Raw genomic sequence first — 23,484 nt, 5'->3', positions numbered from 1 at the left:
TAAAAATACTAGTGATAGGAAATCTGTAAGTTCCTTTGGCAACTTGTTTTGCTGCCCATTGATTCACATGAGCAGAGTATTGGTTGCGCACCCATGTTCGTGTGAAAGCCTTTCCTCTAACTGTAGCTAATGGAAATGCAATAACGGCAAGCAGGGCTTTTTTTTTTTTTCAGCTGGAACTCGGCTCTAGCACCTCTCAGGTGGGCGCCATTGCCATTCTAAGAGAACAAGGGAGGTGCTCATCATGAGTTATGGCACCTCTTTTTGTGGAAAATTAGCATCGATGGCAAGGTATAAGCGTCTGATCTTTAACCTGTTCTAAAAATCCAAAATGCTGCATCTTCCCCTACCTTATCATGCAATGCTTCCAGCTGCTGAGGTCAGCACTGGTGGGAGGGAAATGGGAAGCACAGCAAGAAGTATTGCCCTGAAAATGCACTCCTATTGTCAGAATTTACAGCAACCATTGTTGCTTTGGCACGAAGGTAAGCCCAGCCTCCTGTGCTGACCTGCTTATTTAGCTGGGTGAGCAGTGATCTGAATGGATCACAATGTGTGTTTTCTGGGTGGTTGATGCCCTGATTCAGAGCTACAAAACCATTGAAAAGATAGCAAAATCAACCTTGGGCTAAAGCTGTTTCTGCACCAGCACCACATTTCATTTCCCATGCCTCTACTGACCTTCATGCTTGTCCCATATCCCTAAGTGTTTCTTCCTCTTTGGGTTTTTAAAATAAACAACGCCAAGCCCACAATGATGCTGAAATTGCACAATTTAAACATTTTGAGATAAATTCACCTAAGTAACTGATGATGCCTGTGCAACGTCAGATGATGGCTTGCTGACTGGGAGACTGCAAAAATTGTCATGCTTCAATAATCAACTGAAGAAAATTCACTCTTGAATTTTCTACCCTTTGGCTGTCCAAACACCACCAGCAAATCTTGCAATTGCATTTCATTATGTACCGCCACCCTTTCCAGAAGCAGGAATGCCTTCCTAACATGACTGAACTGAGAATGCCTGCCAGTAGGTCCCATGCCAGCCAAGCCTGCAAATCTTTAGGAATCGCAGCCCTGCTTTAGCAATGCCTGCAAGTCCTGCTCTTAACAGTATATACATACCCAAATAAAGTCTTCCAAACTTTGCAAACCTTGAATAAGAGGCAGTGTGTTCTAGCAATTAAAACTCTACACTCTGGAAAGATCCACCTGAGTAGCTGCTGTACAGCCCTGATTTTTCTATCCTATGTTAGCACCCCCTCTGCAGCATTTGGCAAGACCCTTTAATGGGCACCAGGCTGAGTTACTAAATGCAGCAATCTCTGGATCATCAACAAAGAACTGTTTCACCGCCTCCTAAGCCTCATCTAGATATACGCCCGACTGGTTTGACCAACAGTCTGAGGAAACTCTTTTTAGAGTAGATATGAAGACACCCCATTAGGTAGAGGTGAATCAAGGCCAGGTGGGAGGTGGCACAAGTAAGATCAAAGAAGACAAAAGAGCCCTTCTCAGATTATTTCACCATAATACAAGTTTTTCAGAGCTTCCCACTACAGCCAGAACTGCAGCATGACATTCTTCCTCACCCCTTTCACAAGCAGCCATATTACCTGCGATTTATCTAACCGGCAGCATACTACAAAAGAAGAGTGCCAAGAAGACATGACAGCTCTTGATTTGATATGGTGGCAGAGGGAGGTGTGGATTTCTAAAGCACCTAGTACCACTGCCTAATTTTAAACATGGTGCTTTTGCCCCGCCCCCCACCACAAGTCCTCTATCCTTATTCTCTACCCTGATGTTTAAAATCTTTTCTTGCATCTCCCCACCCCAATACACTGGTTCTGGAGAGATGACTGGACGACTCCTTAACTGAAACCAACAATGCCACTTTGCTGGCTGGCCAGAGTCCACCCTGCAATCGGTGGTTTGCTTGACGACTCCATACCTATCCAAAATATGCTTATGGCATGCTGAGCAGAGGAAGGAGGAGGAGTAAGTGGGAAACCGCCCAGCCTCCAAAACTTGTTCCTTGTAGCCAAGGCCAAGGATGCAACCCACCCCAATCTATCAACCAAAGGCAAGAGCAGCGTTTGGGCAGTGAGGTGCTGAACGGGGCATGTGCCTGTCTCCTTTGTGAATATGAAAGGGGGCAGGAGGGAGGGGGCCATTAAGAACAAACATCCCTGTACTTCATACATCACCCAGCTCTCTCGGCAAATGTCAGCTACCTGCCATAGTAAGCAGAGGACAGTTGTTTGTACCTTGTTTTTGCCGGGGTTGGTGGGGGGGACCTAACGGAGCTGTGGTTGGTAATGGATGCAGCTCCACAGCATTTTGCTTGCACTGACCCATAAAGAGACAGCAACTCCCTTCTTCCTCCACTAGGGCTTGGTCCATTCAGAGCATCACCCGCTCCCCCTTTAGCTTGGCTTGTTTAGGGCTGCCTGCAGAGTCAGCTCCAGAAGCTGCCTGAAGTGGTTTCCTCTCTCCTGCTAGAGGAATTTGCACAGAGTTTGTTGCCAGGAGGCTCTTGCTCTGGGTGCGTGAGCTGGAGGGAGCGAGGGAATGGCCAAGTGCAAGCTTAGCTGACCAGCCCTCCTCCTTCGCGGCTGATGAAAACTTGAGAACTGATCCGCAAAGGCAGCAAACCAGCCCTTTTGTGTTTGTTTTTCTTCTTTGAAATCAACACAGGTTTCTGCTCAAAGGAAAAACACAGAGGAGAAAGCTGGGCTGGACTTTCAGAAAGCAAAAGCCGACAAAATGCCTTCCAAGGAGGTACCCGCTGCTCCCTTCTGTTGGGCAGGGAGTCCAATTCTGAGAACTGTTAAAGAGGATGAGGTTCAGCGGTGTCAACCTTCCTCCTCCCCAGCTCTCCTAATCTAACTGTCACGACTGTCCCAGCCAGCCCCATTAAGCCGGGGCGGCCTTCCCCACCGTAAGCAAGCCATGGCATGGGCACAGGCACGAGGACACAACTGTTGGTAGCCCTTTGGCAAGAGGTCAGGGTAAGGGATGCTTGGGAAATGTGAGTGCCAATGAGAATCCAGACATTCAAAAAAACCTGCAAGTGAGACCTCTTTATATCTCTAAGGCTATGTTACCCTTCGCGTGAAGAACCCGTCAGCCTGGCCATAGCCAACTGCCACCGGGTAATCGCTGGCTCTGGGTTAGCATGGGAGGGGCCCAGAAAACAAAGCCCCACCCCCCACCCCCAAAAGGATCACCTTCTAGCCAAAAGAAGAACAAAATAAATAAAGAGTCTGAATAATTATAATCATCATCATCATAATCCACAACCACAGCTAGAGGAGAAAATAAACGGTCAGCCCGAGAGCTCGGAAAGAGCATCCTCCGCAAAAACAAACGGTAACACAGGTCACAGACTTCCAAGCGCGAACACGACCACTGGAGAAGGCCCATGCTTTGGCAGAGAATGCAAATACTGTAAAAGTTTTTTTTCTGGGTTTTTTGTTTTTTTTATATATATATATATTTATATATATTTCACCTAACAAACTAACACCGTTCAACACTGGGGTCGACACAGGGAGGTGGAGCCTTTTTTTGTTTTTGTTTTGTTTGTTTGAAGTTGAGACATTTTTTCATTGCAACACCTGGTCACCTGAACAGCCGGACGGACGGACACAAAGAAATGGAGTTGGTGGGGATTTGGGAGGCGCAGTGTGGCCACGCTGCGAGTCGGACAGCTGGGTTGGTTCGGCTGGGTTTGCTGATTTATTTATTTCATTTATTTAGAATCAAGTCTGGTTGGATTTTTTCTTTTTTCCTTTTTTATATATATATTTTTTCCTTTTTTTTAGATTAGGGTTTTTTTTGGTTTTTTTTCTGCAAACACAGGCACTGGAAATGAAAGAGGAGAGGATGGGGAAGGGGAACGGGGGGGGGAACACGAGCATGCGGGCACGTGCTTGTCACCGCTGCTCCCGGCTAGCGGCTCAGCTCAAATCACCGTCTCCTTCGAGATGAAACCAGAATATCCAGCATTAGCTCTGAAAGACACAAGCAGGTAGAGAGATGCTGTGAACGATTGCCAGAGACTGTTCCCCCTCTGCAGGCCATACCACTTCCGAGCCTGACTCTGGGCCTGCCTTTAGTACTCTGGCCTGGCTTAAACATGTTGTCAATCCTACTTCTTGCTTCGCTGAATGATAAATAAAAGGGAAAGGTTTGTGCATGTGCAGGTCTCTTGACGTTTGTGCATCTGGAATGTAGTTTGCTGTACAGAACCGTCTTCAAATATCTCAAGGGCTGTCGCATGAAAGACGAAACAAAATTCTTTCTTTGCTGCTCCTCCATTGGGATCCAAACCAATGGATTCAAGTTACAAGAAAAGAGATTCCAACTAACTTTCTAATGGTAAGAGCTGTTTGACAGTGGAAGTGACTCCCTCGGAAGGTGGCGCACTCTCCTTCCCTGGAGGTTTCTAAGCAGAGGTTGGATGGCCACCTGTCAGGGATGCTTTAGCTGAGATTCCTGCATTCCAGCAGTTTGGACTAGATGACCCTAGGGGCTGCCTTCGAACTCTATGATTCTAACCACCTCACCACCTAGTTTAGCCTCTGTCCCCACCCACCACTGAGAGTCACCTCCTGGAAAATGCTGGAAATGGTCCCCCACCCCTCCTTGCCTTGGTCTTACCCAGGGCCATCTTAAGTATATATGGTGCCAAGGAGCAAAGATCCTTCCGGCGTCGTCCCCCCCCCCCCCGTTTCCCAGAGTTGCTGACCATTTTACAGCACTGTCGGCAGCTTTGGGGGGCTGGAGGAGGTGGGCAGCGGCTAGAGGGTGGCTCCTCCAGCGGGGAAGAGGCGGAGGCTTCGGGCATGGCGCTGCTTCAGCGAGGCGGGCAAGGGCAGTGAGCTGATCCCGGGAGGCGCCGCGCCCAGCCTCCGCCTCTTCCCTGGTGCCCTCCAGAACTTGGCGCCCTGGTGCCCCGCGCCACTTGCCTCTATGGGCGAGATGCCCCTGGTCTTACCTTCACTGGAGTGGTGCCACAGGTGCTCCCGAGCAGTGGAAGTGGACATTCTGCCACTTGCCATCGCGGCGGTGCCAGACACGGGTCTCCTCCGACTGGCAAGTGCGAGGGCGGCCCTGCCCATCAATGTACTGCGTCAGGCGGATGTAGGCAATGCAGGCTGCATCTTCCCCAATGACGTGCACATGAGGGTTCAGGATGGTTGTGTGAATGGGCTTGTTGTTCTTAGATAACACTGGAAGGGCAGGAACAGGAAACGAGAGTGAGTTTGTGGGGATGGGCTTGTCGCAGAAGGGCCGATGTTCATGCTTACAGTTACTTTCCTTCCCCTATGCTGTCGTGTGCTAACAGATGAAGTGAGTAACCCTGACTTAAATAAGAACTCAACGCTGTCACTGAGTGATGGCTCCCACCCCTGCTCTGGAGCCAGACAACAGTTTCAGATACGGATGCAGGCAAGGAGCAAAGGATATGGCAATGTGTAAGGATGGATGGAGAGGAAAGTATACGCCAGTTAATGGATGAAAACAGGGTCATTCCCTCCCCCCCACCCTTTTTCAAGGAAAACACAACCCCTGAGGGGGCAACTCTTTGAATTTGCTTGTTGATTACTAGATTACTTCACCAGAAAGTAAGGGTTTGCGTTCTGTTCAGCTGAGTAGGAAGGAATTAGGCTGGCACACCTGGGAAGATACTATAAGAATTGGTGAACGAGTTGGTGGTGGCACAACCACAGGCGCAACTGCACAGCTCTGACCTTGCCACTGCCGTACCCTGCCCCAGCCCTATCTAGGTAAGTAGCAGCAAAGCTTGTGTCAGGAGGGCAAGCTCCCTTACAATTGCTGCTACTGCATCTAGCTGAGTATTGCCTGCGCAGACCAGCAGCAGCTTCCTGGGGTCTTAGGTGGAACAGGGGTTTCCTCATTACCTGATCTCTTTAGCTGGAGATGGCAGGGAATGAACCAGAGTACTTCCCCAACCCAAACATTTGAGATCAAGTGGAGACACTTTCTTAACACTACTGCAACGTTTGTTGATGGTGTGGTATGTGGCACCCACATGAGAGGGTGCTCTCTATATTAGCGTCCCAACTGTGAAACACCCTCCCCTCACAGATTCCTGGTTGATGCCAACCCTGATGGGTTTTAAGAAGCTGGTAAAGACATTTACTGAGGCCACTGGGTGCCATGGACTGGCTGGATGCAGAGGAGTGGTGGGAGGCAGTAGCCAGGGGATTGGTGGTGGGACCGTGATGAGTGGTCAGAGGGAGAAGAGGGAGCAGGAAGAGGCTGTGGCAGAGAGCCATCCAGACTCAGAGGCAGGATAGGAGGTGGGGCCAAAAGGCAGAGATGACGCCTTCAGGCTGCTGAAGAAGCCAATGAATCCTTCCCTCCTGCTATGACCAGCTCCTCACCCCCTCTGGTCTCCCAGAACCAGCAGCGGTATGAAGAGGGCAGAGCAGAGACAGGCAAGGCAAAGAAGTCTCAGGTTGCCTGGGAAGGAGCCAGGGGTAGGAGGAGACTTAAGGAGTTAGTTTACTAGAGGAGGGTTTTTTCCCCACTCTTGCACTGCTGTGATGAAATGTTGATTTATTGTGGTAATCAGTTGAATTTGTTTAAGATTGTTTCATTAGGTATTAATACATTTTTATGGTCTGCCCACTCGGTGATTGATGTGAGGCTCCTCCAGACAACCTATTCAGTCAGCCTTTGTTCTGATTTGCTTTCACACAACTTGTGTGTAAGTCAGACTTGTGGCCAGTTTCTACTGAGGATTCCTTCATATTTGTTTACAGTACACTAATGAGCATTCACCCTGATTTGCTTGCAGGGTGTTAATGCATCTTCCTGTTAATCATTCATTCATTCCACACTTTTCAGTGCATTTCCCATCACATTCCTAATGTGAAAGTCTTCTGTTTGCACTGGAGTGACAGAGAACTTCAATTCATTGGTGCAAACCTGAAGTTCCAGTATGCCCTTGAATCCCTCCTGCAAAATAGTGACAGTCTGGATTCACCCTTTGATGATGAGCGGGTTATAAACTTTCTCTATAAATAAACAAATAATTAAGCAAGCACTCATACGTCACCTGTCCCCACAACCAATATACCATATTTTTCGCTTTATAGGGCACACTGGCCCATAGGGCGCACCTAGTTTTTTTTTGGGGGGGGGGGGAATAAAGGGGAAAAAATATTTTCCCCTCCAGGCGCGGGGCTGGGGCGGGGGAAGCCCGAGCTTCCCCCGACCCCAGCCCCCAGAACAGGCTGCTATCCGCAAGCCTTCAGAGCCCGGCGGAAACTCCCCCACGCTCAGAAGGCTTGCGGATAGTTGCCCGAAGCCTGGAGAGCCCAGCTCTGCGCTCTCCGGGCTTCGGGATGCAGGCTGCTATCCGCAAGCCTTGGGAGCCCAGCGGGAGTTCCCGCCGGGCTCCCAAAGCTTGCGGATATCTACCCGAAGCCCGGGGTGCGCTGCAAAGTGCTCCCCAGGCTTCAGGGACCAGGCTGCTATCTGCAAGCCTTGGGAGCGCGGCGGGCACTCCCGCCGCGCTCCGAAGGCTTGCAGATAGCTTATTGAAGCCTGGAGAGCGAGAGGGGTCGGTGCGCACTGACCCCTCTCACTCTCCAGGCTTCAGCGAAAGCCTGCATTTGCTCCATAGGATGCACACACATTTCCCCTTCATTTTTGGAGGGGGAAAAGTGCGTCCTCTAGAGCGAAAAATACGGTAAGCTGGTTGAAGGGAAAAGTAAAGAAGTAGGAACCTTCCAAGGACAAAGGAGCTGCCAAATGTCATTCCTTATGCAGTTATGTTCCTGAGTTGGGAAGAGAAGTGGCGGAAAACTCCTGTCAGTGGACAGGAAGACTTTCTCCCTCCCATATCTTACATGCAACAAGATATACTTACAGTTTTCAAAATAAAATCTGTGGAAGTCCATCCCTTCAACAAGGTTGCCCAAGGCTTCTGGTTCGAATGAAGTTAGGCCTGGATCACATATTTTTCTAGACAGGCAGGAAACACAGAGAGATGCCTTACTAGCAGTGCCACATGGAGGCATAAGGCTACCAGTGAAGGATAGGGTTATCAGCCCTTAAGTCATCTGTATGACTTAAAATCGATTTCAAAAAATTCCGCTGGAAATAATTGTTATGTCCCCGTGGAGATGGCAGCATTGAGTCAGTGGCTCGTGTGCTTCTGGCTTGCGCTCTCTATAAAGATTTGAGGAGCGAGGTTATTACCCCTCTACTATTGTCCATGTCGGGTCGCTCAACCATTGCTACTGTGTCCTTTCTTTTAGCAGATCAAGAAGATCAGGTGATACCAAAAACTGCAAGGTTTTTAGTAGGGGCTGTTAGAATAAGATCTATTATTTGATTATTGGTGTAAACCCCCAAAATGTATTTTCCAGTGTTAAGTTTTTACCTCTATCTTCAGTACATTTTATTTTATTGCTATGGCTAGTGGCTGATGCAAATAAACATCCTTCTGATTCTGATAAGGTTATCAGCGGCTAAGAGCCAATACAGCTATGTTCTACCTTTGTGTTCAGGGCTGGTCTAAAGGCCTAGATACCCAGAAATCTCTTTCATTTTCCATCAAAGCTCAGGAAGCCTGAGCTATTGTGTTCCACAGAATGCATCTACCAAGACAGGAAAAGATCTATCTAACTGAGAAAGGAGTTGGATAAATAAACATCCAAAATAAACAAGTAAATATGATCCAATAAACTGCTGGGCTGCATCATCTCAAGAAACTGATTATGGATGTCAAAATGTGCTTCTCTGACAGTAAAAGAGGTACTGCTGAGTTGCTCTTTGCTCATATGATTGTAGCTCAAAAACTTTGGAAGCGGTGGCTAATTTGTGCCTTTAGATTGGGTCCACTCAAACCTGTACCAATTTTATCAATGTGCAGAAAGGGACCAATCCAAGTGACTTGTGATACTCAAACTCCAATTAGGAAAAGTCAGAAGCCCAACAAGGAATAACCAAGAGAGTTTTACGAACATCAACTCCTATGTAGATGAGACTGTTTGGCTATACCAAGTGGCTCAGCGAGGCAGGTATAAAGGCAATTGTGAGGGAGGTAAAAAAAAGAAGTCAGTAATCAAAGTGAAATTTGTTGGAGAGTGTCCTCATTAAAACTCGGGGGGGGGGGGGTTCAAGGATATGGGCTAAAGTCACACGAGGCCACCACCTTGCTGAAGCTAAGCAAATCCAGGTCTGGTCAGTGCCTAGATGGGGGAGACTGCCTTGGGACCACATGTAGCACAGCTCCTTTGGGTTCCATGGTGGAAGAAAGACAAGATATAAATGTAGAATGTAAAATAAATGAGACTATTTATTGGGAGCATCACTGATTGACACAGTGAGCTAATGGCTAATCATATTTCTGAATGGCAAGAGTGAGAGGAACATATCCCCCAGGACAAGCCCAACTGCCATGTTTCAGAGCAAGCGCAATGTTCTCAAATGCGTTTCCTATGGCTATTGGGTAATGAATGGGAGAACCTCACCTTAAAATCTACAGCTACTTTTATTTTGCATGAAGAAGACAGACCTGCTCAAAAACTAGCCAGCAAACTTATTTTTTAAGATTCCTGGTGGGGACATGAAAGATATGGCACTTCCTCCTGTGGCAACATTTGGAAGCCCACAGGTAGCTCTGGGATAACACAGGTGGTAGAGATTTAATCTCAGGGTTGTGAGTTCAAGCATCACATTCCTCCAATGCAGAAGGTTGGACTAGATGATCCCAGAGGCCCCTTCCAACTCTAGGATTCTAGGTCATCCTCCCCCCCCCCCCCCAGATTTAAAATAACAAGTGGCATAGTGACCAGATTAAATCTGCAGATGAAGGGCACTGTATACATTAACGAATGCAAAGACATGTAAAACTGGGTTTTGAGCCCAGTATTTTAGTGAAACCAAACATCCCGTCTACTTACGCATATGCCTCAAAGTCCCCATTGTTCACAGCCTCAATCAGCTGCTCTGTAATCTTTATGATTTCCTGCTTGCGGGCTACAAGTGGAGGAAAGATCCGAAGGGAGAGAGAGAGGAGAGAAGGAAGAGGAGACATACACAACGTCAGTGAGAGCAGATTCCCTGTAGGTCTCCAGGCCCTAGCAGAAAACTAACAGCCTTAAGTGTCCTTTCATGCCTCGCTCCTTTGTTCTGGGAGTTTATATGAACCACTTCTCCACGGTGAGATCTTGTAAGGAGGCTTACATGACATATGCAGAGTACCATACCTTGAAAGAACAGGATGCAAATGGCCAAGCACATATGGTAAGAAACAGTGACACAGTGCAGATCTAGGCTCACTCTTAGGAAACCAGAAAATACTGATAGCTTTCAGCAGGGCAATATTATATCCCTTATTCACCACAAACACGCTACAGCAAAAGTATTACTTTCCTCCCGTTCTGAAACTGCCCACGATTCTCCCACAATGACGCAGACTAAAACCACCAAGTACCTCTGTAACCAGAACATATAGGAGGAGATCTGGAGAGATGCTGGAATTTGCAAGGCACCCAAGCGACCCAGTTAGAGCAAGTGCTATGAATAATGCAGATCCCAAGTGGCGGAGATGGTGTCGGTGGCCTTGCCAAGGTCACCTCTTGGGAGCAGAAGCATTTGGAAACTTGTGCCCTCATGGGGCCTGGAGAATCCACTCCACTCACGCTTGCTGTGCCTTGACGTAACCCCCAATCGCCTCCCACTTGAATCCTAGACTCCCATTAACAGAACTGAGTGGGAAGTTGGGAAGTGGGCACCCATAAGGGTGGAGGTGGGAAGCCCTTCTAAATTCTAGCCTCTAGAAAGTTTGAATAGGTGCAGAACCCATATGTATGACTGGGCAAGGAGAGCTGCATAGGAAGACTAGCAGACCTGGAGAATCTCAAGCAACAAAGACCCCACCCACATTTTGTGGACAAGTTGGTCCCATTTGACAAAAGTGCCACTTGTGGATCTGAGTGACAGGGATTCAATGTCCACCTTAGCCAAGGGCTTAGAAAATATGGCTTGCCAAGCATGTTAATGGTCTACGGAAAGAGACGCTTGACTCCCTTTTCTAAAGCACGTAAATGCTTTAGAATTGAATGCTTCAATCAAACTTCCATCTTCACACAACTCTTCCCTAGATCTCCTGTGTTTCCCCAGCTTGCAGCAAAACTGATCCAAGAAAGCTCATGGACCCGGGCTCTGTGTAATTGGTCCCATAAATGCCTCTCTTTCAAGCTATAATTATACTGCTGACATCCTTCTCTCTTGTTCATTTTAAATTTCATCTACTGACATAATCTTGCCTTTGATCTGGTACCTCTCCCCCACAGGCCTATTACAAATGCAAACTTGCCACTTTTACTCAAGGTGGCTCAGGACGATTCCCCTGCCTGAACTAATGTTAATCTTTAGCTCATGTTTCTCAAACATGTGCATGACAGAAGATGATATGCATGCAAATGAGCAAATGGGAAGGTATCAGTTAGTTGTTCTTGAACATCTGAGTTTACCTGGGCTGATTCTTTGCTTTGTGAGCACTCCTGATTCTTAGGCATGCAGGGGCTACTTGTACGCCCATGTTTATACTGCGTATGTGTTGAGGGGATTCTTTCAAGGAACATAAAACAAGCTTCTAAGTGGTTTGGCTTTAAAGAAAATCTGTTATGTTTGGGTCATATCCAATGGTAGATCTGCCATAGTGGAAAGTACTTACATCAGGGCACCTGGTTTTTGCTTATCACTGCCCCACTCGCATGCGCAAACACACACACACACACACACACACACACACACACACCCCTACTGCAGCCCTCTTCACCACACCCCATTCTTTTTTGAATAGTAAATCAACTCTCACAAGCAGCTGGTATGTGCTTATAAGAGGTATCATCAAAAATCTGGTGTCCCAACTTGCAGGAGTACTTTCTGCAAAGGCAAAGGCATCACTGAATATAACACTATAATGTGAAATGAGAGCAGGCCCTTTCCCACAACTTAATATATTAAAGTTGCTTTTTTTGGGGGGGGGTTAAACCTGGGGAAAGCTGCAAAGGGGGAAATGTAACCCTTTCCTTTCCCCAGCATTGGAGTCCCATTCTGAATCGCTTCCCCCAGCTGCACTTACCTTTTTAAAAGAAAAGAAAAAGTAGTGAATCGTGTAGCAGACGTCCCATAATATAGTCTAGGCACAACCCCAGTGGAGTAATTATACAGACTTTTGGGTTAATCTATTAATTGCAACTGCAAAATTGCCCCCACTATGTTCAAAGCATAATAGACTGCCCCTCTCACTAATGAACTTCCTTAAAATGTGGCCACATTTTAGACATTAAAAAATAAAGATTACCCAGGATTTTAACTGATTTTATATCTACTGCTTTTTGTATTTTTACTGTTGCTTTTGCTTCTGATGCCTTTGATCTGTTTTATGGTTCTCTTTTGCAGGCTATCTTGAAAATCTAGATTAACAAAATTATGTTTAAAAAACCCCTAATGAACTTCCTTCTGTTTGTTTGCATCCCTCTGTATCCCATAAAAATGTGAATGTATGAGACAGTGCTTTCCCCCTCCAAAATAAAACCACATCCTATCCTGCCCACTTCTGCACCTATAATCACCAATGTATGGATTAGAATGATCCATCCCCACAGAAAAATGAATTGAGGTTGCAATTCTGTGCACATTTATCTGGGAGGAAGCTATATTCAACACAAGAGGGACTTACTTCCAGGTAAACATGCACAGGATGGCTCTGGGAAAGAGCGGGCGAGAACTCTTTAAAGCAGTTTAAAGCAAAACATGTAAATGGATAATTCATTCACATGAAGTGATCGTAAATATTTTGTTGAAACTATTTTGCTGGATGAAGAGGAGCAGAAATGCTGCTCTCCCACCTCTCATCAAGTTGGAGAGTCCTCAAGGCCAGCAGAACATCTCACAAGCACCACTGCCTGGCAGTAAAAATGCCCTTTCATGACACCCCAAATCAGCTGCCTAATAGTAAGACTAGCCTAGGTTGAAAATATATAGTAAGCCTTAAAGAAACCAGCAAGCAATGAAAGACGGTACTATCCTGATCCTATCCAGCTACACATTTCTCCTTGAAAATAAACCTAGTCTCGGGGGGGGGGGTGCCTTTAACTTTCCAACAAATCCAGTTCTTACCTGTGAGCTTGCCAGTCATGCCTGCTTCTGCTTTGAAATGAGACTTCTCCCTATGCCCTGTCCTAGCACTAGTTGTGTGGCATCTCAGCTCATGTTTGCTGGTGTCTCCCTCCAGCTGCAAATGTGCCAAGCTGTTATTCAGCCCTGTAAACCAACACCGCTGCCCGGGACTCCCAGGTTTTCAGCAGGGGAAAGAAAGTTCAGGCCGGAGGGAGATGGCCTGAGACCTTGTGACTCACAATCCCGTGGAGAAAACAAACCACTTTTTCTGCATCTCCCCTGCAGTTGCTACTAGGTGCAGCAAAAAAGCTGCGCACTTTCAGTGCTCGATGCAACAGCAGCAAGAACAAAACATCCTCTGTAGGTGTGCTACTTTGGAGAAGACTTGATCAGCCAGAACCTATTTTTGGTAATGCAGTTTGTACACTTTTTAATGAATATAATTTTATTGCTGATTTATGTTGTTCACTGCTATTATAGGCGGCTGGGCCAGCCGCAGGAACAGAACATTTCATGGGGCTGCCTCAGGTGCCTTAGCACGGGTGGGCGGGGGCTGGAGGAGGCAGCGGCTTTGCTCGCCCAGCCTCAATAGGAAGAGGCAGAAGTCGCACATGGTGATGCTAATTGTCTGCGTGGCCGGCAACTGCCTTCTTCCTCCCTGCCAACTTTCTGACATCTTAGTATGCCACCGTATCATGTAGTTTATGCCGTATTATACCATAATATTAGCTGGCGGTATATTACGATGTTGGAAAGCAGATATCACCTAGCCCGAAATGAGAGTTCTGAGAAAACATGCATTATGGGAGCCATTCATGTGTTCCGTTATAACCAATGAATTCCACCCTTGAAAACGTAATTCATTTGCCATAATCCAGCCCAGGTGGAGAAGGGGGGAACGTGTGAGCCTGAGGCTTGCTACAGCTCATCTTCCTAATGTTAAGCCATGGGGGAGGAAGGGAAAGGAGAATGTTAGCCGCTTTGAGACTCCTGAAGGGGAGTGAAAGGCGGGATATCAAATCCAAACTCTTCTTCTTATTCTTCTACATGCTAACACAGCCAGAGATCACACCTAAGATCAGAATATCAGACCACACAATTCCCAAAGTATGGCTTTCATTTGGCTTTTCCCAATCGGCACGTGTCTTTACTAGTGGTCTTAAACTAAGACCTCACACTACCCGGTTTGATTCCCATATTTACCAGGACTGCAACTGTGACTGAACCCGTGACTATCCCCTTGAGGCAGAAGACAGACTGGCTTTAGGGAGGAAGTAGGACGTGCACCATAGTGCACCCTCCGGCCTGAACCTTTCTTCAAACAACATGCCTCCAAATGGACAGAAAGGAGAACAAGTGCAGTGTTTGGACCTCTGGGAGAAAAGATGGAGGGAAGATGCCCAGTCCCATGCCCATTATTTGTTTAAACACACAGCAAGAGCATCGTAAATCAGTATCTGCAATGTCCCAGGCTTTAAACACAATGCTTCTCCCACAATGCAACCTTGATTTTCAGCTTGTGCCATGCATTTAATGCACTTTCTCTGTTAGCCTGCATTCACACAAGCATAGCTATTTGCTCACTGAAGTGAAGTGTTTTCATGTGAAGCCATGCAGCAATACCCATTAGGCTATTTATTTCACACCTACAGTGTAATAAAGAGAACAGAATCTTCCCTGGGGTCTGAACAGAACAAAGTGGGGCTCAGAGCTGCAGGCCACGAAACCATGCTACTTACGATCTGAAGGCAGAGGATTTGGGATGAGTGGAATTGGGAAAAGCTGGGTGACAGCTGGCTGTGGCCCCTCAGCTTCTGGGGCTCCAGAGCCCCGTTTCACCATGCTTAGAATATCAGACAACTTGGCAGCTGGTGTGAGACAGATGAAAGAAGGCACGGAGAGAATAATAATAAAACACGAATGAATGGGAGAGTGGAGAGGGACTAGAAAAACAAGGGAAAGAAAGGGGTCAGATAAAGGAGAGCGACTAAGAAAGAATTCAAGGTGAACAGTGTCTCCTATTCTACTCTAACCAATGAAGAAGGCAATAGCACTTTCTAAAGAGTAGCTCAATGCTCACATTACAGGAAACCATTATTTTGTGGTTTACTGTGAACACAGCTATCTGTTTTGCTCCTCTCCATGCAACCATAATCCCTGGCTTAGAATTATGTCTGAATTAGGGATCATTATTTGTTTTGCTGAAACCAACCATGATTGGTAAGGTGAGAACCTTATTGTGTATCACACTTTATTTGCATAGAACAAACCGAATCTGCAAGCTCTTTGTACAGAGCTTGCTGCAAGATTTTTGTAAGGTGGTCTGAGCTTGTGCATAGCCTCCACATGGTTAGGGAGAGCCAAGAGCATTCAGTAAAAGCAGGTAAAGTCAGTTCTTCCAAGTTTATGGATCTGCTAAGCCTGGAGAAGAAAAGGCTGAGAGGACATGATAGCACTCTTCAAATACTTGGAAGGGCTGTCGCACAGAAAAGGGCAAATACTTATTCTCTGCTGCCCCAGAAGGCAAGACTAGACCTAAGGGGTTTAAGTTGAAGAACAGATTTCAACTGGACATTAGGAGAAACTTCTCAACAGGTGAGAGCAGTTCAACAATGGAATAAATTAACTAGAGGGATAGTGAATTCTCCTGTGATAGGCATCTTCAAACAGACCAGCATCTGTTGAAGATGCTCTAGCTTTTGGTTGCCTTTAATGAGCAGCAGGCTGCTCTAGATCAGGAATGGAGAACATGTGGTACTCCAAATGTTGGATTTGAGTTCCCATCAGCCCCAGTCAGCATAGCAAATGGTCAGGGGTTATGGAACTTGTAGTCCAGTAGTATTTGGGGAGGGGGGTGCATAGGCTCCCCTTTCCTGTTCCAGATGACCAACTAATCCTCATTCAACTCTATGGTTCTATGAATAAAAAAAGCTATGCAAAAGCCCCCAAGACGTATTGTGCCACATGAGCTGTAGAGCTTGCACATTAGAGTCAAAGGGAGGCAAAGCAGTGCCAGCTGCCACACTAGGCTGCTGGAACATCCCTGAAGGCATGGCCTGCACCAGTCCAGGGACAAGAAATCCCAGTGACACCACACTACTTACACTGGGGAGGAAGAGGGTTGGCAGCACCTGAAGGTGGGCATGGAAGGGTGATGGAGGACTTTGGCTCTTCGCCTTCAGGAAGCCCAGAGCCCTTTTTCACCATGCCTAATACATCACAGAGTTTTGCAGCTGGGGTAGAAGAGATGAGAGGAGGGAGAGGTGAGAAAAAACACACAAAAGGCAACAAGCAGAAAGAAATGAAAGCAAGGAGGAAAGGACTAGAAAACAGGCAAAGAGAATTGGGTCAAGGAGGAGAACTTGACAGGATTGGAGTCCCATCATTCCATAACTTAGTAACAATGCAAGCAATATTCTTCCTAGAATTATTTTCAGTGCAAATAGTCCCTCAACTTTTAAAACTGAGTAGATAGGAGAGAAATAACTCAGGATTAGTCTCAACAACTTGCCCATTACAAGGTAAAACTAGTCCTGAATTAGACTGCTCCAGACTACAAATGAGATGGAGGGGAAGAGGGGACTTGCCTAAAGTATAAGCATACAAACAGGCTGGAGTGGTAGAGTTTTGTGATCAGACCTTATAATAATTTATAATAAGACTGTTTTCCCCCTTTGAGGTAGAACTCAGCAGCCACCACTTGCACCCTCCTTGGGTGTTTTTAATGTGGCTGGAATGTGTCCCCGAACTCTGATAATGCTTCTTGCTTGCCTGGATGGAGAATAGAGAGGGATGTGCATTTAGAAACTAATGGAGAAGGGCAAAATTCGCACTCGTTGCTCTGCCCACTTTTGCCTCTGGCCCCACTCACCATTGGCATGTGGTTCCTGGAAGGGAATGAAGGAGCTTGGACTGATCTAATACATTTAAGGATATTTCCACTTGAGGTATGGAGTGGGTATATCACTCTGGGGTTCTCTGCTGCCTGCACATATGAGCATAATTTATTCAGGGCAACAATCTAAACTCCACTAGCTCTGAAGCAACCATTCTTAGGGTGGATCTACACACAGGAAAAAACGCTCCAAATAAGTAGGAAATTAAATCGTTATAACAAAATAAAAAAACTCTATGGGAAAACACCTGTAAAAATTTCCTGCTCTCTGCTGCCATCTGTTGTTGTATGCTTATAGTGCATTCAAATCGTTGTTTCTTTACTAATGTAGCTGAGTCCTTATTCACTGATGGTGCAGCTAAGCCCTGTACTGTACCACCCAGCGAAACTGCCCCTGTTCAAAGTGCAAGGCCTTTCTTTTCAAGGAAAAACAAAAAGAGGGGAAAACCCATAAGGATTCTACAGGGTGCTTGCAATACTCCAGCTACATGCAGGCAATGCCTGCTACTTACACTGGAAAGGAAGAGGATTTGCAGCCCCTGGAGATGGGCTAGGCAGAGGGATGGAAGGCTTTGACTCTTCAGCCCCTGGAGGCCCAGACCCCTTTTTCACCATGCCTAATACATCAGACAGTTTGGCAGCTAGGGTGGGAGGAGGGAGAGAAATATGAGAAAACTAAACAGAAAAGTAATGGGGTGGGGAATGAATACACAATAAAGAACAAGGAGGAGGGAGTTTAGAGAAAGGAATCTGCTTGGGGGAGGGACTTTTCACGTAGCTTGCATCAGTGTCTACATTTGTTCAGATGTTCATAAAGTTCCCGAGACACTAAAGATCCCTTGGTTATTCAGGGGCTGTTGGTTCTTTTTTCTCTGCCATCATGGGGGGAAATGTTGCCTTGGCCAGAACGATGGGACAAGCAGAGTACAGAATTATTTGGGATTACCCAGATTATCCCAAGAATGACTTGGGTTAGAAAGCAAAAATGTAAGAGCAAAATAATGTTGCGATTCCTAGTTACGTAAATACAGTGGTACCTCGGGTTACATATGCTTCAGGTTACATATGCTTCAGGTTACAGACTCCGCTAACCCAGAAATAGTGCTTCAGGTTAAGAACTTTGCTTCAGGTTGAGAACAGAAATCGGCAGCAGCAGGAGGCCCCATTAGCTAAAGTGGTGCTTCAGGTTAAGAACAGTTTCAGGTTAAGTACGGACCGCCAGAACGAATTAAGTACTTAACCCGAGGTACCACTGTATGGAGTTGCTTATTCAGGGTATCAAGCCTGATACAACCATGTCTTAACACTACAGTCCTCTTTTCTGATTGCATACACCAGGGGTTGGACAACCTAAGGCCCAAGGACCGGTAGCAACCCACGAGGCTTGTGTAACCGGCCCATGGCGACCCCCGCCGCTCTTACCTGTGTAGCGTGGGGACCGACTTCCAGGTTGATGGCACCTGTGCACGGGCGCTCCCACAACCCAGATGTGTGCAGGAAATAGCATGTGCACACACGTGTGGGATGGAGAAGTACCTGTGTGCACGCGCACACGCTATTTCCGGCGCACTTCTGGGTCGGAGGAGCACCGGAAATAGCATGTGTGCACGCACACTCCTCTGACCCAAAAGAGAGCGCATGCGCACACGCTCCGGCCCATCCTCTGACAGACAGAACGTCGACCGGCCCATCCTTTGATAAGGTTGCTGATTCCTGGCGTACAGAGCCCTTTTGCAACCTGGTGCCTTTCAGATGGTTTGGACTACTACAACTAATCCAGAACGTGGCAGCTAGACTGGTGACTGGGAGCGGCCGCTGAGACCACATAACACCGGTCTTGAAAGACCTACGTTGGCTCCCAGTACGTTTCCAAGCACAATTCAGAGTGTTGGTGCTGACCTTTAAAGCCCTAAACGGCCTCGGTCCAGTATTTCTGAAGGACCGTCTCCACCCCCATCGTTCTACCCGGACACTGAGGTCCAGCACTTAGGGCCTTCTGGCAGTTCGCTTGCCTCGAGAAGCAAAGCTACAGGGAACCAGGCAGAGGGCCTTCTCGGTAGTGGCTCCCTCCCTGTGGAACGCCCTCCCACCAGATGTCAAAGAGAAGAACAACTACCAGACCTTTAGAAGACATCTGAAGGCCACCCTGTTTAGGGAAGCTTTTAATGTTTGATGTATTACAGTATTTTAATATTTTTTTTGGAAGCCGCCCAGAGTGGCTGGGGAAGCCCAGCCAGATGGGCAGGGTATAAATAATAAATTATTATTACTACTACTACTACAACTCTGGTCAACCCCTTAGGCAGCACAAAACTCAGGACGAGGAAGGGACCCTGCAACACTGAGTAGGGCAGCTGCCTTACTTTATGGCTAGAAAGACTCCTCAGCAGCAGTTCTGTTTGGCAGTCCCTGGTGCCGCATGCTACTTACACTGGAGAGGAACAGGATTTGCAACAACAGAAGGAGGGAAGGGCAAAGTGATGGAAGGGTTTGCTTCTTCTGCTTCCGGTGGCCCAGAGCCCCGTTTCACCATGCCTAATACATCAGAAAGCTTTGCAGCTGAGAGAGGAACAGATGGGAGCAGAGAGGGCGAGACAGGGAAAGAAACCCAATTTTAAAATGAAAAGAAAAGTACCAGGAAGCCATGCTAGAGAATGGAATCAAAGAAAGACAGCATGCAAGGAAGGCTTTGGGGTTCCTTCTAGTATTTACAAATTTGGAGCTTCATTTGCCCAGTGGTCTCCTCAAATATTTTGTGTGGGAGCAAAGACCCATGTTAGTTTTTCAAAAAAAAAGAGATCCCTAATATGTTTTACTCCCAGCTCACACAAGCCTTCTCTATGGCCATTCCAACCCTGCTGTGTGAAGATCCAGCGTTAGCAGGAAAGAGTAAAACACAGCAGACCATGGACCATACATTGTCATGTTTCTTCTCTGTTCCCTCGACACTGAGGCAAGTCCTTTTCAGTGGTGGCCCCCGCATCAATGGGACATCCCAGAGGGAGATATGTAGCCTTATCATTGCCAGGCCATGGTCTGATTGTACCTGAAGCCCACCACCTTGCTAAAGTGCCTGGATGGGGAAACTCTTGAGGACCCCAGGCATATACTTTGAGTTCTAGGATGAAAAAAAGGACAGGATATAAATGGATATATATATAGATATAGATAGATAGATATTTTTAAAAAAGAAATTTGAAAGTATTTTCATTCCAAGTTGTGTTTAACTAATGAAAGGCTCTACGGCAGGGCTGCCATCCGTCCTGATTTTCCAGGACATGTCCTCGAATTCACCTCAAAAAATGGTGTCCTGGATTATTTTTTCGGAAATCAAGCAAATGTCCTGAAAAACCGGCAATGGAGTTAAATTGTGCCAAAAATATCTTTAAAAGCTCCAAAACTCTTGTAGCTTTTACTATAAAAAGCTCAGCAACTTTGAGGGTTGTCTGAAAAAGCTCAACAACTGTTCGTGTGTCCTGATTTTTACTTTTGAAATATGGCAATCCTATTCTATTGAGACCATGAAGGCCCTCTGGGATTTTGTGCCAAATTAACCCCCCAGTGCTGCAAACCCAGACCGTCTTGCTACTTACACTGGGGAGGTAGAGGGTTTGCAACAGCTGGAGATATGCAGGGTGGAGAGACCAAAATCTTTGACTCTTCAGCTTCTGGGGCCCCTGATCCCTTTTTCACCATGCCTAATACATCAGTCAGCTTGGGTACTGAGGCAGGACAGAAAAGACAGGGAGGCAGGGAGGTAGAGAAGGAAGAGAAACCAAGTATAATGGAACAAGAACAGAAGAATGAACAAACCCGGGAACATGGGTTAGGAAATGGAAACATTAGGTGGAAAAGGTGTCCATCAGGTACTATCTAGCGCCCCCTCCTCAACAAACACACAAATTGTGTTATTATATTTACATTTATTTATAGCTACTAGTGTCATACACTTACTAAATGTTTATCCACACTGTCAGAACAGACAGACCTATGACTTGTTCAGATGTTGTGCGAAACCACTGGTTCCCACTATGTGATAATGTCTGCAAGTGCCTCCGGCTCATGGATACCCCAACCTCTTCTGCATACTAGAGGAGAATATCAAACCTTTCTACTTTCAATTTTAAACTAACCTTAGTCCCCCATGGCATCTGAATTCAGATGAAACTATGGTTTATTTACACTATGAACCACAGTTTCAGATCCTGGCTTGTTCTCAAATAACAGGTTTTTTTTTAATAAAAAAACACCATAGTTTCCTGAGCTGCAGCATCACTGGTAGCTACAATTAGTTTTAAATCCAGAACTGATGCTTTCAATCTCCTCCCTCTGGTGCGTGAAAGACAAGCAGAGGGGAAGTAAGTGTGTGTGTGTGTGTGTGTTTGTGTGTGTGTGTGTGTGTGTGTGTGTGTGTAAGCCTGAGGCTCATGCAGGTTCACTTAAAATCACAGTTTAAAATTACATCTGAACTGGACCTATGACTAAAGGTCTTGGGGCATTTACTGACGGGTCAACCACAGTTGAGTGGAAAGTTGGGGAAAGGAGCACAGGGACTTTGTGACTTACAAGCAGCAGCAACAGCAGCAGCAGCAGATGGTATCGGAGAAGTCTGCAGACTGGGAGGAAGTTCAGGGACAGATCCTGGATTCAACTGGCTTTTTACAAGCTCATTATCAGCAGCCTTAACTGATGTGAATGGGTAAGAGAGGAAAAAAGAGAGGGAGGGGGAAAGGAAAAACAAACACCATAAAGCGAGAAATAAAAAGTTCCAAAGAAAAATGGCGGCTCTGATGGGAGAAAAGAGAGAATGGGAAAGCAAAATATACATCGGCAGAGAAAGAGAAGAGGATGGCAAAATGGAATCTAAAAGAGGAGAAAAACACACAGAGGAGGCAGGGCATCATCTAACTAGAGGATTTCCACTATCTGTTTGCTTCAGCTGGTTTGTTCCCTGTCAATCCTTTACCCCAACTCCATCCCCCCTCACTTGACCTCCCAGCTTGGCCTCCTTTGAGTAGGGCCAAAGTTGTATCTTCAGAACATTGCATATTCAAGAGAGATGCTGATAGGATACAACTCTATCCTCGTGCCACGTTTGCAACGTTCTTGAGGCCTGGTGTGAGTGCCAAATTGGGTGGGCAAATTCAACCTTGTGTAATCTGCTTGGTGTGTGCTTTTTTTACTAGCATACGAAGATCCACCACTGAGAACCGGGTGCAAAATGGCGGCTTTGGATGGTGGGGTGTGGAAACATACTCTTAGAATTATGGAGCAGCGTGCCTCTAAGCACAAGCTCAGCCAAGCAATTTTTTCAGTATGAAAACTGAGTTCGCAGTCCTCACGCATAAAAACACTCTCCTGTTCCCCGCCCCCGTGCACCATGTAGTGAAGAAAGACATGTGTTTGCTCACTCCAGAGCGTCTGGAAATATATTCTGCACTTTATACACCGGAGTATTCTACCTGTATTTCTCCTTGCAGCCGCATGGAACAACACATGTATCAGATCTATGAATCTGTAAGTAAATCTTTTAAAACTTGCTTAGCGGGGAGTGGTCTGTTCCTTGCAAAAGGGGTAGAAAGAGGGGAGTGTTGTAAACGGGGTAAGAAAAGTCTAACAACCTATATTCCTAATGTTCCACTGTGCTGCTGATTTTTGTGAGTTTGAAACTCTGCTACTGGGACTCTCTTGTGTTAGCTCCACATTTTGAATCCAGGAACCCAGCCAATTCTTTTGTTGTTCACCACACATGTGGGTTCACAAGGATTCATATATTTTCCTCCCACAAGCAGCCTAATATTTTTTTTTGGGGGGGGTAGGAGGAGCCTTTTTCATTGTTGCTTTTGTTAAATAATTGTGAGCCATACAGTCATTGCTGATCTACTGCAAAACACATAAGTGATCTATCAGTAAGCTCCTGATCTAACGTCTGCCCACTCATGTGCTAGATTACAAGGCTGTTTGCATTCCACCCTTTCCAGCACCACTAAGCCAGTTGTCAGCTTAAAGTGGAGGCAGTCTTTAAAGTCACTCTTACAGAAAATACAAGACCAGTCTGGTCGACCTACTCCCAGGTAACGTTGCCGAGAGAATTAGATGCAACCTCTTACAAAAACTGTGTGCAGCACTTATTTAATTAATGTCCCCCGCCAGTCAAAAGAAAACAAGTCCCCTCCCCAGGAGTGTTTTCCAGGACCCAGGAGTTACACTATAATAACTTAAAGAGGATATCCTTCAAAACAAAAAATGCAGTTTAGGTACAAAGGCACACATGGAAGGACCTCCTACTGAACTCAGTGGGATTTACTTCTGGGCATACATGCATAGGATTACAAAGCCCACACACCCATTACCCAGCCCCGAGCAGAACAAACCCAACTTCCTGTTGCTTCCAAGACAAAAGTATC

The 23,484-nt window shown here is 46.4% G+C and overlaps 1 protein-coding gene across 18 annotated transcripts in view; it reads right to left on the bottom strand.

The window, feature by feature from the left end:
• Positions 1-3,261: 3,261 nt before the first annotated feature.
• Positions 3,262-23,484, bottom strand: part of CAMK2B (calcium/calmodulin dependent protein kinase II beta) — a 194,264-nt gene continuing 174,041 nt past the window's right edge. For 8 of the 18 annotated variants that reach the window (XM_083480469.1, XM_083480471.1, XM_083480474.1 and 5 more), the window contains 4 exons: positions 9,954-10,029; positions 7,913-8,007; positions 5,006-5,240; positions 3,262-4,019 (listed from right to left, as the gene is read on the bottom strand). In XM_083480469.1, coding sequence (XP_083336595.1) covers positions 5,008-5,240; positions 7,913-8,007; positions 9,954-10,029 — 404 coding nt within the window. In that variant the 3' untranslated portion in view covers positions 3,262-4,019; positions 5,006-5,007. Of the gene's footprint in view, positions 4,020-5,005; positions 5,241-7,912; positions 8,008-9,953; positions 10,030-14,921; positions 15,051-16,286; positions 16,416-17,589; positions 17,719-19,507; positions 19,637-20,670; positions 20,800-21,643; positions 21,764-23,484 lie in introns of all 18 variants that reach the window. The other 10 variants (XM_083480467.1, XM_083480478.1, XM_083480481.1 and 7 more) reach the window with 3 other exon arrangements.

This window comes from Podarcis liolepis (genome assembly GCF_965112155.1).
Source record: "Podarcis liolepis genome assembly, chromosome: 16".
Classification (NCBI taxonomy): domain Eukaryota; kingdom Metazoa; phylum Chordata; class Lepidosauria; order Squamata; family Lacertidae; genus Podarcis; species Podarcis liolepis.
This window is presented reverse-complemented; position numbering and strand designations above follow the sequence as displayed.